This window comes from Euleptes europaea, chromosome 6 (assembly GCF_029931775.1).
Source record: "Euleptes europaea isolate rEulEur1 chromosome 6, rEulEur1.hap1, whole genome shotgun sequence".
Classification (NCBI taxonomy): Eukaryota; Metazoa; Chordata; class Lepidosauria; order Squamata; family Sphaerodactylidae; genus Euleptes; species Euleptes europaea.
The window spans coordinates 51,493,051-51,509,261 of record NC_079317.1 but is presented as its reverse complement, the minus strand read 5'-3'; the positions used below and the strand labels follow the sequence as shown (position 1 = coordinate 51,509,261).

General features: G+C 40.3%; 1 protein-coding gene across 1 annotated transcript in view; it reads right to left on the bottom strand.

Moving 5' to 3' along the window:
• LOC130478723 (MAX gene-associated protein-like) overlaps positions 1-11,278 on the bottom strand; it is a 60,326-nt gene extending 49,048 nt beyond the window's left edge. Inside the window, exons 1-3 of the mRNA XM_056850908.1 lie at positions 10,174-11,278; positions 2,745-3,678; positions 2,065-2,167 (exon numbers count right to left, since the gene is read on the bottom strand). Of these exons, the coding sequence (XP_056706886.1) occupies positions 2,065-2,167; positions 2,745-3,678; positions 10,174-11,231 (2,095 nt within the window). The 5' untranslated portion in view covers positions 11,232-11,278. The remainder of the gene's footprint in view (positions 1-2,064; positions 2,168-2,744; positions 3,679-10,173) is intronic.
• Positions 11,279-16,211: the final 4,933 nt, after the last annotated feature.

Sequence of the window (16,211 nt, the reverse complement as noted above, 5' to 3'; positions counted from 1 at the left end):
CTTCACATCAGAATACATTGCATGCACATGAGGTTCGTGTCATTGCCTAAGCATATATTAACTTTACATCACTTGGTGGTGGTAGAAGAATCCGTTACTGAATCAGTTGTCTTCTATACTGGCTCCAGCTCAATTAAACAGAGTTTTTTAAAGCAATAATGAAGTCATGAGAAATTGGGAAGAAGTTAGGTTAGGGTTAAGAGTATTCAGAGGGTTAGTAGTATTCAAAGGCCATATTCAGAGGCAGCAAACCTTTGAATACCAGTATTAGTAGGCAACAGCAAGGGAAGGCCTTTATCCCATCTATTGGCCCTCTAGAGCAATGGTTCTCAACCTGGGGCCATATGGCCCCCCAGCGGCCCCGGGATATTCCAAGGAGGCCACAGGTGAAAATTGCATAAATGGGAGGCCACGGCACGAGACTAGGAGATCACAGAGGGAAGTGAGAAGTGAAGAAAACAGAAACACATGAAAACCTAACACATGACTTTCTTCATTGCACTTCTATGCATCGTTTGCAACTGTGGATTTTTGTATCGCTGTAATCTTGTGCAACAGTGGTAGAGGCTTTGTTCTCCCTTGTATGTGAACATTGTTGTTTATTAGCGTGTTGTATTCCCTTTTTGTGGGGTATTTTTTGTAAATTTCAGTTTCCCAATAAGAACTGCATGTGTGCATTTTGTGTGGCTGTTTATGCTTCTTTGTTCCTTGGCTATTTACAAACAAAACATTTAAATGTAAACATTAAAAACCTTTCTACCAGTAGGCAGGGGGGACACAGGAAGGAAACAAGGTCGGAAGGGGGCCACGGTTGGAAAAAGGTTGAGAACCACTGCTCTAGAGCACCTGGTAGGCCACTGAGCAAAAAAGAATGCTGGAATGAACTAGACTGATGACTAGTCTGGGTCAGCAAGGCTCTTCTTGTGTGTTCCCTGAACATGGAAAGGGGGCTACTCCTACACACATGCACACACAGATCTATACCCCAAAACAGGCAGCTAGTGTGTTTCACTGTTTTATTTTCCTTAGCAGCACAGAACTAATGTAAGTTGTTTGCAACTCCCATGCTTAGAAGTAAAAGTTTTAATTCTGAACACAAGAAAGAACCTCAGCATGCATGTGGTACTCTTTGTATCACTATAGATGCTGAGAACAGGCATCACAATTAATTAATTAATTATCTGTCTCAGGATAAGAGAAAGTAGATAATCATCTTCATAGTAGTGTTCAGCTTGATAAATTAAATTAAACCAAAAAAATCTCAGGGTGAAATTACACATAATGGGTTTTCTTTCCCCCCCAAATACATCCACTGAGAAGAATAAAATGGAGATAAAGCATCTATTTAACCCTTTTTTCCTGAAGTTGTCCTGATGAACAAAATCCCGAGATGTTTTCATCTTTTTGGGGAAGAAGTACAGTGCTCTGTTTCTTCCTCAATAAGCATTTCAGATGTGACAGAGAGAAAGGGTTTAAGAGTCTCACCCTTAGAGAACTGTTCTCCCTCCTTGAAAAAGCACCCCCAGCAATAGGAAAAATATTTAAAAATAATCACAGAAGAAACATAATGGGTTGTCTGACCATTGTGCTCTAAGTCTTTCTCTCTCTAGCACAGGGAAAGGGGCAGAAAACAAAAAGCAGCCAGCTACTTATTTCTGCCCAGCTACATAACAGAGCTGGGTGGACTATTGTTCTCTTTCTGTCTCTCTCCTCCAACTAGACAGATAACATATCTCTACAAAACCAAAACACAGCCTTCCAAATGGTGCCCCACGTAGGACGCAGTCTCTATTCTTGAAATACACATGAAATTAGATACCAGTCTTTCAGGCAAGGGATGGAAGAAGCCCCAGACATCACCTCCAACTTTTCATAACCAAGCAGAGCCATATCACTTGTTTGCAAAGAGTGCCTTTACATGCACCTTCCACAGTTAGGGAGGATGCAACCCAGGTTCTGTTATTTCTGCTCACCTGGAAGAGATTCTTCCTTGCCCCATATGATAGGTTAATTTCAAGCCTAGTGATAACAAAGGTAATACCAAGCCAAATTTCTGCTTGTTACCTGGATCACTGCATGTATCATACGGAGCTAGTGAAAGAGTCTGTATACTCTGAAGGTCTTCTCTCTCTTCAACTCCATCAACAGTGTGGATATCAAGAGCGTCCTATATTAAAAAGAGCTAAAATGAATGTTAACTATCTTAATAAAATGTTACTTTCCACTAGATAATCTAAACCCATTCATGGAAGTACTAGGGTCAATTAAAGCAGACCGATCTAGACAGAAGCATACAAACCTCAAGGGCAGGAGAGCTGGGGGTTAACCGTGTTACTCAGCTATGCCCAAAATAATGGTCCTGCAGCACCTTTAAGACTAACACATTTATTGTGGCATACGCTTTTGTGAGCCAGAGGCCACTTCACCAGAATTGTTCAGACTCATGAAAGGCTCTGGCTCACAAAAGCTTATGTGACAAAATACATTTGGTAGTCATTAAGCTACAAGACCCTTTGTTATTTAAACTGCAATATCTAAATCATTACATTCAGATGAAGAGTGATAATACAGAAACCCACAATAACAAGCTTATGAAGACTGTAAAATCCACAGTTCAGTGGGAAACACACTTCAAGTTTCTAATTATATAAGGAACAACTCTGATGTACTATTTACTATTTCTGTTTCTGATGTACTATTTACTATTTCTGAAAACTCTAAAGTTAATTCAGGTATATATTTACCTTCGATGCAAATGAAACAAACAGCACTCCATCCACATCCTCAAGATCAGGCTTAACATCTAAATGGATGCCGCAAGGCCCTGATGAGACATAAGTGCTTCCTGTGAATGTTAGTGCTTGTCCAGCCACTGATGACTTTATTTTCCGTGGTCTTCCTCTTTTCCGTGGGCCTGGTATCACAAGTTTTTGGTTACCAACAATTCCCTTGCGGGACAGAGGAGTCTTAAATGAACTTGTCTTCTTTTTCCCCGAGTTATCTTTTGCTGACGACAACCCACTGCATGGAGTTGTCTTGACACTGTAGGTAGATGCTTTCTTTGTTACAGTGAGATTGCTATATGCTTCAGGTTCCCATAGCATATCTCTTGCTGAAGAACACCCATGTGGAATATTATTTTCAGAAATTTGTTCAATTGCCATTTCCTCACTTTTCATGGTTGTTAAAGGGCTAGAAATATCATTATTTTCAAAACAAGTAGACAAAGAATCAACTGAACAACTGAGTGGCGATCTCTCACTTTTAGAAGGTGACAACACAGATTGTGAAAGAGCAGAGACTTTTATTGTACTCCTGGTGACTGCACATGGCTCTAGATGGACTACAGGCATCTTCCCACTATCCAATTTTAACATTTTTGCTTTTGCAACACCCAATTGGCTATTCTGTGCTGGGTTGTTGGATTCAGTTTCCACTTCCTTTCTGCCCATTTCACTGTGTTTCTTCAGCTGCTTGTCCCCTGAATCATCGTTACTGGAGTATTCTTCTGTCTCTTCATCTCCTTCCTCCTGCTTCACTTTTATCCCCTCTATGCATGCACTTGGCCCATAATCGTATTCATCCACTGGTTCTTCTTTAACAACAATATTGATGCCTCCATTTGAGTTCAGTGGGGATGGCACATGAGATTTGTTTTGACAAGGGCTAGCAATTGGGCTGAACAAGAAAGAAACAAAATGCAAAGCAAAGAAAATTATTCACAGTTAAAAAAACAAGCTGTACCCCTTAAGTCTGTTTTATATATAACAAACATTGAAAGATTACAACTAGAAGTGCTCTCTTTCAGACGCTAGTATCCCTTAATTGGACATCACTGGCATTTCTCTTAAGAGATTGCAGCAAACCACTAGAATTGAAGTCTGAGATAATAAATTTAGTATGGTCAATAGATGTGCCTACATTTGGTGTTCGTATTCATTTAAACATTCTATTTTATCCATAGCAATCTTTGACAACTTTAACAATACAAACTCAAGAACACACACATCACTAACATGCATCAGTCTGTCAATAGCAGTAGAAAAGAGCAAGAGTCCAGTAGCACCTTAAAGACTATCAACATTTGGCAGGGTATGAGCTTTCGTAAGCCATAGCTCACTTCTTCAGATACATTAGAAATGTATCTAAATCAACTTGTTACTCAGATTGTTTCACAAGGAAGCTCCACCTTACATTTGGAAAGATACTAGGCCACACTATCACAAAGTATAAACAACTTACAATGGAAAATCTACTGCAAACTTTTGTCTGCTGTGAGTTAACAAATATGTAATATTCAAAAATAATTTCTGATCAACTTTTATAATCCCATGCAAAACAGCAATCTGCTAAAGGAGACTTTTATGTCCACTAGCAGGTCATCTATGAATTGAAGATAACAAGATTTCAGAACAGGTATTTTCCTTATACTGCTTTCTGATGCTGCTTAATTTGTTCTTGCTCCAATAGACAGATATTAGCTTTTTGCTATGTGCACCACTGTTAGCTGTCTATTTCCTCCTCTTCACCTTCACTAACCACCTGAAGATTTTTCTTCCCCTTGTGCTTTCAGAGATCTCCTGTTTACTCTTCTTTTATAAAGGAAGGCTTTTAGCAGCTCTTTAATGCCAACTGCTTAACAGGGGATGTAACTCAAGCTCCTTATTCAGGTGGTTTCTTCACGGACTATAGCCAAAGATAGAAGCTTATGGTTGGATACTAGAACCCAGCTGGCAAATGAGGGAAGGAGAAGACTGTTCTGGTGATGAATAACTCTGGCTCCAACATTACAACAGCAACAGTGTAAGAAACTAGTAGCTCTGGGTTACAGCTCCCTCTGTCACTCTCAGCTAAAAGATCAAATTCCTGTTATACTGGGGAAAGAGAAAGAATATATATCCATTTGATTTTGGAGCAGTAAAACCCAGCAATAAACCAATTCATTGCACTGGGAATGTCTATACAGCACAGTGGCTTTGAGACAGGAAAACATCCAACTACTAAAATCTTAATATTAAAAAATAAAATGTTATATTTATTTTATTAAAAAATACAATTTAGAAGGCCCATCGAATCACAGACATAGGCAGCAATGAGAATATAAACGAAAGAAGGGGGAAATCAGGCCCTCAAATTTTAAATGTTTCCTTGTTAGGAACATTTACCCAAATTTTTAAGGCTGCTAAAATATATTTGACAAACAGTAAAAGTAACACTCCTGTCACTGCCCGAGAGAAGAGCTGATAATCATAAGAGTGATTTCAGAAGGTAACAAGAAAGGGAGTAATCAAAGATGCTCTCAACTCAACATAAAACTACAAACAAATATGTTATATGTTCCGGCAACTGAGATCCACAAGGGCAAATCCTCTGCCATATAGCCCAGCAGTGGATAATGCATTAGAGCATACCAGAAAGAGGTGGCAATACACAGGAAGTTTTAAGTTACTACCAGCAAATCTTCTGACAAAGATAAAGCCTACCTAAATTTTTATGGCAGAACACCCAGGTAGGATTGCCAGTTGTTTCATACCAGCTTCTAAACGAACAGTTGACAAGGCCCACATCTTGGCACTCCAAAAAAGTACACAAATGAAAGGTGATTGAATGGATTCTATACTAGATCTAAATGCTTTAATTCAAATAGAAACCCCATACAAATGTTGGGTTGTGATTTCTGCTTCGTAAATGTACAATATCAACAGAATGTGTTATCTACCAAATGTATCATAAAATCTCCACCAAATGTATCATAAAATCTCCAAACTCAGAAGCAGCATACAGCTGTTTAATTAAATTAGGCAACCTACTTTCTCCCAAAAGTGCTGAAATGGAATCAAAGACTGCTTGTAGATCAATTAATATGGAATACCATGTTTTTGGGTTGAATATTTTTCAGCAAGATCGGAAGCAGCATACTTTGTTTAAGCAGCTGATTCTACTCTACCATTTTGAATAAGCCATTCTAATTTTTCAAAGAGGGCTCTCCATTCGGAGGAGATGCAGCAAATACCTTGCTAGAGTACACAATTTTTTTTCTTCCTCTGAATATTGGTTTTACTCTAATTTGAAGCAACAACCATTATCGCATTATCACAAATATCTCATTTCAATAATTGGTTCCTCTAAGAAATCCTTGCTCGGGTTTTGAAAATATTTTCCACAGTGCTGCTGCCTGAAAATACTGCTATATGCAATGAAGCCATGGCGAAATGCTTATCTGAAGTTGTGTTATCTGTCCTGTTTGATAATGATGTAATATGATCTTGTGGACAGTCTGGAACCCATACAGGCTAGCTGAAAATCATCCCAGCCTTCTCCTCTACTCCTCTGTAAAGAACACTGGACTTCTCATTAACTTTTCTTCTTTCTACTGGATGGAGCATATCTGAGAGGGTTATTCCTCCCCATTCACTACCAGAGCGGGGACACGACACTCTGAGACAGGTAGCAGGTATATACAAAGGGCTTGCTTTGCCATGTGAACAAAATCTAATGGCCAATGAGGGACAGCTTTAACTCCATTGGAATCAGGTCAGATAAATTTCTACAAGGGTTCTAGAGAAAGCAAGAACAGTGGGAGAAGCACACAGAAGAGCAGGAAATCAATCTACCACCAATGCTTTCTGCTCCTTCCAGAAACCTAGAGGTGAACCTGGCATTTTGTTGAGCAAAGGTGATGTGAAAAGGTCAATCACATGCCTGCAAAAAAATTTCTAGATCACAATAAGCATCTTGAGACTCCATTGTTCTGCACCTAGACCTGTAACGGCACAGGAAAAAAAACCAGGAAAAGGTGTGGGGGGGGATAGTTTCTGTCCCATACCCCATGGAAGGACCCTGTTCTGAGAGAAAAATTTGAAAATTTGGGAGAATACTGAAAAGAAGCTCCTAAGAATTTTTCTTCTTTTAGAATGAATAGAATGCTTTTTAGGGCATGGTGTTTCAACCTCAGAATGAAGAATGGCAGGGAAAAGTCTGAGAACCTTTTCAATTTTTCCAATGGAAAAGTTAGGGAAGCACTGGAAAAAAACCTCATCTCACATGAAAGATCTTGGATCAGCAGAGCAAGCATGTATCTTCTCTGCTGTCACCTGTCTTCTTGTATTCCCCTGCACCAGGCTGGTGTCCCAAAGGGCCAATTGGATGGTCAACCTATTCTGAGAAGAAGCAAAGATGTCCCCTCCCCCAAATCCTTGCTGCTCCTGTTTGACCTGAGTGATATGTTCAGGAGGAAGCTCACTCTCCCCTTCCCAGGAACCTGGACGTCCCTGGGAAACACTGGCCCATCCTGATTATTAGGAACAGGGCAGAATAGCCAACGATATTCCTGTTGCTCTCTGATTACAGAAGGGGACAACAAATGGTTGACAGTAAACTAGAAGCAGATGCTTTTAAAATACAAAGCCTTTATCTCTAACCAGCTCTTGGACCTTTTCGGGAGACCAAGTCATGTCATGCAGCATCCTATTTAGCTCCAGGCAAGACCCATTATGGTCCATATAACTTCTCAAGCAAGAAGTGGCAAGACCCATTATGGTCCATATAACTTCTCAAGCTGTGCATCTCTATGGCCCTGGTAGCTCTGCCAGTATGCCGAAGATTCCTTATATGTGATGAGCTGCCAGAGAAGCGATAAGAACAGGGGCTGTGGGGAAGAGCACCAGCTTGGTATACAGACGGTCCTAGATTCAACCTCTTGCATCTCCCTGGAAAGCCACTGGCAATCAGAATATATAATACTGACCTTGATAGGCCAATGGTACGACTCAGTGTAAGACAACTTCATGAGTCAACAGAAGAAGCAGTCTCTTATGGGAATATAATCTGATCCCCCAACCCCGCGCTTGTTGCCGACATGCCTTGGCAGTGATATTGTCCGCTCTTACCAAGACTTGCCTCTATGAAAAGGTAAAAGGAACAACCTTCCTTCCACCTTGGACCCAGTTCCAAGAGCAAGTCTTCCAGTCAGATCTGATATTACTTGGATGCAACTGGCTCAATGCGTAAAGCTACTGCAGGGCTCTGGAATGAAACTGCCTCCATGCATGCAGCCAACAAACCCTGAGGATGCAGGAAATGCTCTTTTTGCCCAGGGTAGGAAGATTCTGGCTGAATAAGTGTGCATGATTTAGTCCAGGTGCTACATAATTTGATCTATCTCTGGGGTTATTCCCATTCTTTGAAAAAACAGCCACAGCAATAAGGACAGTTGAGCATCTACAAATATTTAAAAACTATTAATTCTGGTTTATGTAGGGTATAAAATCTTAATTATGCTTAAAATGCTCCTGGGGGGGTGTTACACCATTCCTCAAAGACAAGTCAAATGACACTGGAAAAGAAATAATGTTGCTCAGAGCTTTAATTTTAGAGAAACATTCTTGTGCTCATCTGTAGCAATTTGGGCATTAATAGCATCGTTCTGTTACTCCCCACCAAGCTGGAGGATAGCTGTCTCCTCCTTGGGGGGGCGGGTACAGGAAGGGGGGAAATCCTATGGTTGAGAAGGGTGAACACTTGCCATTTTATGATCATACTGGGCCACTCTGTCCTGAAATAGCCACTGAATCATATCTAGAATGCAGCTTTAGGGTGGCTGCCACCTCCAAGTTGCTACCAAACTGTAGCCACCCTGAGCCTGGCCCACCCTGAGCCCGGCCCTAGCCAGGATGAAGGGCGGGAGACACATCGAAATAAATAATAATAATAAATAATAATGGTCATCCAATTAGACCTCTGCAGAGATGAGGCCCCCCATATCCGTGATGCCAAATTTACTACCATTAACATCCCTTCAGAGCCAGCGTAGTGTAGTGGTTACGAGCGGTGGACTCTAATCCGGAGAACTGGGTTCGATTCCCCACTCCTCCACATGAAGCCTGCTGGGTGACCTTGGGCCAGTCACAATTCTCCCAGAATTCTCTCAGCCCACACAGAGGCAGGCAGAAACAAATCACCTCTGAACGTCTCTTGCCTTTAAAATCCTACGGGGTCACCATCGATCAGCTGTGACTTGATGGCACTTTACACACACAACATTCCTTCACACCTGAACTAGTTTCTTCACTCAGCCCCAGTCTCATGCTATTCTGAAGGTGGGACTTCTTTCAGCACCCAACCCAGACTCTCCACCTTGATCACAGAGGTGGTGAAGGAGCCTTCCTTCCTGTATTGCTTCTGGATTTGAGCTAGAGAATATGCTGCCAGAGAATATACTGCATGCCTTGTTAAGACCACAGCCTGGTTCTCTTAGTGCCATGAAACACTCAATTAAAGGAAGCAGGGATACAAAGTCCAAGGCCTGCCACTAAAAGGTTTCATTTACAAAATCATTAGCAGAATAAGAGTTCTGTACACCTCTGTTTCTGCAAAGAAAACAAGACCAGAAAACAAGGGTGAGGAGAGATGAACTCCTTGCAGTGGAAAGGGCATACACTCAAGATTTTTATGGGATTATCCTCAGAGTGAAGGAAAGGTGTAACCCACTCAGGGATACCATCCCTCCATCAAAGGAGAAAGGCCTTTACCAAGTGATGAAACACATTTGTTGTGCATGAGCTAATCAATACTTCTTAGATTAAAACCAAGAAAGAAGCATCCAAATCAAGTATTCACGACAAAGACCTACACAGAGACAAAACTGTTTACTTATACCAAGCTTTCCCCCCAAAGAACTCTGACTAGTTTACATAAACTTCTCAGGCAGTCTCCAAGGCCAGATCTTCTTTGGACACATGAGAAGTCTTCTCAACAAAGCATTGTCAAAGGATTGGGCATGTGGATTTTCAAAGGCGTAACAAAAAATGGGAAAACTTTGTTCTCTCAGTTTTGGAACATACTGTACCAATATCACATTCCTTGGGCAAGAAAACATTATCGACATACTTTAAATGTTATCTACTTCCAAACATACTGGAACTCCTACTACATGCAGGCTGGGGATAGCAATATCAATTAGGAAATGCCTTTGGGAATAATTATTATAATCCAAATGTATTTATTGTACAAACACATTTAATCTGCAATTTTCTTTTACTATCAATTTAACCACAGCAAAGATTTATAGTTTGAACTCACTTAGCTATACAATCAGCTCCTAAACATTATAGTATCTGAATAGAAAATATTTATCTTCATGAGTGTTTCCCCTCAAAGTAAATGCAATCCTACCTTTCCAAGGCTTCCTGCTTCAATGCTGCCCTATCAGAAATATGTGCATCTCTCTCTGTAAAGCTCATGAAGTCATGATCTGGACTGAATAATTTTCTCTCCAAATCTGTGTTACATATTAGACTGGATGATGGCTCTAAGCTCTTCTGCTCTGGATACAAATCATCAGCTTCAGTGGAATGCCTACAATTGCTTGGAGAACTAGCAACACTACCTCCTTCATGCTCTGAGCTACCATTTTGTTTAACTTCACGTTGGGGCCTAGTGCTCAGTCCATCATCCCTGAACCCTTTTGCAAATGGATTATAATCTATTTTTAGTTGTGTAATTTGGATGTTTTGATAGGCCGTCACAGCAAAGAACTCTGTCTGTGAGAAGGTGAACGTGTGGACATCGGGACCGTTCAGCTGGATAACTTCTGTGGCTTTGTCAGCAGGCACCAGGTGTAGTCGAGGTAGATAGCGGTGCATAGAGTGCAGAATGATGTGCCCTTCCTGGTCCAAGGTATTGTTAGTAAGTTTGAGTTTGTAGAAAGACACCGGCTGGTGCATCCAGTAATGACCTGTAGAAGGTGACTCCGGGTGAATAAATACTCGTCCCAAGACGTGAGGCTCTGCTTTTCCACTGGGCTCCCAACTATGCCCATTCCATTTATAGCGGTAGTTGTCAACAGGAGAAATATCCATGACCAGGATATACTTCAGGTTGGATTCCAAGCCTGTGATCCAGTATCGACAGTATGGGAACATCCGTCTCCCTTGCTTAGTGAGAATCATTTCTGTATTACGATGGTAGAATTCACTCCACATGGTATTGTTGTCCAGGGTGACAGTAATGCCTCCAGAGGTACAATCCGCAGGAAGGCAAGTCTTCACTTTAGATTTTACTGGTACTCCTGCATTGCTAGCAATACCACAACTGTCTCGATTTGAAACTACGTTTCCTTGATCAGCTTTTCCACTGATCGGTGGCTGTTTCACAAGGACATAAAAAGCAGGTGCTGTGCCTGTTGCTGTCCCTCCATCCTGGTTCCCTAACACTACTGGCTGGTTCTCCATTTTGGAAACTGGTTAAAATTTCACAGTATTTCACCGTTTTTCTTTTTTGTTCATCATCCTGAAAAACCAGTGCAATACATAATTAACATCCTTACATTGTAAACATGACATTTTGCAGTATAAAGTGTCCCTCTGAAACATATATAAGCAACATCATCATCCTCAATAAATTGAATTCTCAGCATGGCCAAATATGGGGATACTTAAATCCAGAGACTGGAGCCAAGAACAGACAAGACAAATCCTTCTATAAACCTTGAAAACACCCCAGGTTTGCAGATAAATCTGAAATCTTTTTAAAAAGGGGGGGGGGAAGCCCACCAAAATAATACAAGCACCACCTGTGGCTTTAAGAAATTAATGCCCTCAATAGTCATTGTGGTTGCTATGCAACTACAAAAGTATTGTCAGCCTTCAAGCCTTGGTTTCTGTTTAGAAAAGGCAAGGTGGGGGGAAGACACTTTCCAAGGATATTTTGGCCTTTAAGAGAGGACTCAGTAGGGCCAGGCTTTGAAGCCACTACCAGACAACTTGCTCCTACATGACTTGCATAACGTATGTAGGACTGGCTTCTTGCTACTGTTCAACAGCAGACAACCCACAAAAGCCAGTGTGGTGCAGCAATAAGAGTTTCAAATCCCAGGATGAAATCCCTATTCAGCTGTGGAAGTTCACAGTGCTAGTCATACTCTCAGCCTACCTTACCTCACAGGGTAGTTGTGAGGATAAAATAAAGGAGATGTAAGCTGCTTTGGATTCCCATTGTAGAGAAAGGAGGGGTATATGTAATGTAAATAAATAATGTAGTAGAAGACAGGGGAAGGACAGATAAATGTAGGTAGGTGTGAGGGTAGGAAAGAAGCAAGCAAAGAAAGGTGAGGATACGCAGGCGGCAAGGAGGAAGGAAAGAAGAAATAGTGTGGGGAGGGAGATACAGGAGGAAAATGAGGTGCCCCTCACAAGTCCTTGCGGGTTCCCCACCACACAACTGGGCCTAGGCAGTGTTTTTTCAGGGAGAAGCTGCCAGAGGTAGAAAGAAAGTTAACTTGATAAAGGTGGACAGATAAAGGTAGGCAGGAAGGAGAGGAGGTGCTGGCAGAAAAAGGAGAAAGGCTATGGAAGCTTTCAGGGAAGGGGAAGAAACAACGGGAAGGGGGAAAATGAGAAGAGCTCCCCCCCCCCCAAGTCCTCGTGGGTCCCTTGTTTGTAGTCTATAACTGTCGGGCTGTTGTGCCTCAAATCAATCATGTTAGATGAGCTAACAAACCCCAGTGCTTGTACATGGTCCAGGCTTGTATATGATATTTTTACCTCCCTTTGCTAACATCATTTAAATTTTCCCAACATTATTTAAATTATATATTTAGATTTAAACTGTTTCAAAATCAAATTTTTGTGAAAAATTCACATCATTGCTCAATAAATGTGGAAGCGAACTTAAAGCTAAGTGTTAAAAGCAGAAAAAATTGAAATAAACCATGAACTCTTTGCTGGTGAACAATGGTTTAATGTGCAGAAGGTCAAGCAGCCATGATTTGGGATTTAAACAATGAGTCTAATCCAGCAATCCATCAGCACAAGAAATGTAGATGTTTGGGGTAGATATTCCTCTACCCCAAAAGCCTTTTCTGACCACAGCAAAGTAGTGTCTCAGGATCTAATGCAGAGGGGGCACAATCATTCTAAAGGGCAATTTTGCCACCTTCTCCCCTCCTTGAGCTGCAATGCTGCTAGTCTAAATGTGTCCCACAACTCTGGGAATCAACCTTCTCAGGGCTGGAAGAGACTGCAGGGGGAAGGAAACATGGCAAAAAAAAAAACATCTGCCATTGCTTTCTGTTGACAGTTTGCTCCATCCAACCCTATGATTAGTAAAAATCTTGATTTGTTGTGATGTCTGTAATGAGCCAGTATGTTTTGCAGAGTGATCAATTCAATTTTAAGAGATAAAGCCTACACTCCAATATAAGCATTAAACTCAGCTTTAATTTTCAACAAATTTTAAAAGAACACACCATTATTTTATTCTGTAAGATAAAATTAAAATGTATCTTGTTTTAATCACTGAGCTTTATTTCTATGTCTTTGAATTACCTGTACTCATATCTTCAGAAGAATATTGTAACTACATTTATATCTGTAGTACCAGGTCACCTGCTTCTTCTAAAATCATTTTAGAATAAACTCCACAGGTCATTATAGTAGAGATACAGTGTTGGTTTCAGCAGCAGAGTCAACCACCTTGATGAAAAAGAAAACTACGTTAGAAAACAAATAACAGATTTATATGACCAGTTCATGACACTTCAAGTGAACGTGGGAATACGTATTTCATCAGTTTACATCTTGTTAATGCAGAGCAAGTAAACATTGACAGCCCATCAAAATTGAAATTTTTAAAAGTAATAGAAAATACACACAGACTCCTCCCTCTCATCCCAGGCCTTGACCGATGTATGATGGGTATGCTTAGCAATCCTCCAGACATGGTGAAAAGCTAACACTTGAGACATAATTAGCCTGTGCAGTAGAACAAGGGTGAAAAAAACCCCAAAACTTCCCAATTTTACTAAAGACATGTTGTCCCAGACTGGAAAGAGTTGTGACTTGTTATGTATGCACACACCCTCCTTCCCTTGGACTCACCCCCTTGACAATTCCCCTCCTCTGCTTTCTGTTTCACAGTAACCACACTTTGCCATAACATACAGAATAGGCAAACTGTAGTTTATCAAAAAATTATGAGGAAACGAACACATGTGAGGACAGGGGGAGTGTACAAACCCACGACATTTTCATAATAGCCAACACCTGATTTGCTGACTACATTTGGAATTTAGAAGAAACAAAAGCCTGTTTCAGAAGAGTACTGTTGCTCAGTGGCATCACATGTCAAGTTTTTTATTTTAGTGAATGCAAATCTGAAAGATAATTTAGAATCAGGCATATGCCCGCATATGCCCCCAAATTTACAAGAAGTGCTACTGTTTAATACATTTTAATCAACATCTGTACTGGGTTTTCCATTCCATTATAAATCAACAACAGACTTAATATTTTCCCAAGGTAATTCCATGCCAAAACCCTCAGATATTATGAAGATATTCTCAGAAAGAAAGATGACAGGCTTATATTTAAGCCAAAAATAAATAAGATTATTAGTTGAAAATTACACCCCAACTTATTAAATAAAAAGCTCAAGCCGTACTGCCAGTGTGGTGTAGTGGTTAAGAGTGGTGGCCAAGTTAAACATTGGGCAGTTATATATACTGACTGAATTGGGAAGAGAAGAACCAGCTGACACCAACGCTTGACAGAATTAAGTTTCATTAGCTAGCATACAGGGAACACTACAGGGCTACTGGCTTTTATGCAACAAAATCAAGCAGGGTTTTTCTGCTGGTATTGGTACCTGGGAACTTAACTATTCTTATTTCAAGAGAACTATCACTCAGCAACAAATCAATTCACATAAGGATGAAATAACCTATAATTGTGAGTAACTAGAACCACACCACAAAAACGGAATCAAATCCATCCTTTTAGCTATATCAATCACAAAACAGTGTAAAATGTTTTCTTTTTCATAGCTTTCACTAGCCAGATATATTATATGAACATTAACAGATTGATATTTATACATGTGGAGGTGCAGACAGAGTATCAGACTTGTGAAAAGGAAACCTAGGTTAATATATGCTTGGCCAAGAAACTCAGTAAGTACAGACCAATAATCCTCAGTCAGTTTAGCCTCTTAAGTATTTGGGAGAGGAGGGATAGATAGGGTTGCCAGGTCCCAGCAGGAGGTTTTTGGGGCGGAGCCTGAAGAGGCTGGGGTCTGGGGGGGACTTCAATGCTATAGAGTCCAATTGCCAAAGTGGCCATTTCCTCCAGGTGAACTGATCTATATTGGCTAGAGAACAGTTATAATAGCAGGAGATCTCCAGCTAGTACCTGGAGGTTGGCAACCCTAGGGACAGAGAAAGAAGAGAATCATGAGCTCCCAGGAAAAAGAGTGGGATAAAAACATAACTAACTGTATGGGTAATAGGAGCGATCAAGGCTTCTGTCCTTAGCAAACAGTATGCCAAACATTTCACCAGATGCTGTTATCTGATGTGAAAATATTCTGGCAATACATGGATCTTAGAACAGTGTCATCAGGGAATATTAAAGTTGAATACATAAAGGTTTAAGGATCAAGAAACAACCGGTCATCAACACTTGCCTTAGACTTAAGCGCATTTTGAGAATTACAGTGTCAAAGATGGATATTTTCAGGTTAAAGTTTGCACTACAGTTCATTTTTCTGAAGTCCTCTGTACAAGAAAATATAACAGTGTACCAACTTTCTGTTTTCATCTTAGTGCAGTATAACACTAATACTGATACTTATTTATGAATGTATGTTAAAATCCACTGGTAGAGCTGCAAAGCAGGATGCCTGTGGAATGCAATTTAAGATCCTGAAGCATATTTCTACTCAGGACTTATTTGAGGTTTTAATGAATAGTGCAAATGGAAAAATCCTATATTTAGTTCTATATAAAAGAGGAAGAACAATCAGTTTAGGTATTAATAACATTAAAATATTGAAATGTTGATTTCAACTACTATACATGTTGTGATTAAATAGCTCTGTCAATTTAAAGTTATTACAATAGCTGCCAAAAATACCTTATATAAACTGCCAACCTCTGCTAAAGAGTATAGGGTATGTTGATTTTACTAGCATGATTTTCAGGGTATAAGCTTTGAGAGGCAATGCTCCCTTTGTCAGATATCCCGCAAAGTACCTGATGAAGGGAGCTTTGACTCTCAAACGCTTATACCCCAAAAATCTTGTTGGTCTCTAAGGTGCTACTGGACTCAAATTTAGCTGTTCTACCGCAGACAACACAACTACCTTCTGAAACTATAACAAGTCCAGAAACAAATGAAAAATATAGCTGTGTCTTTCAAAAGCGATAGATAACCTGA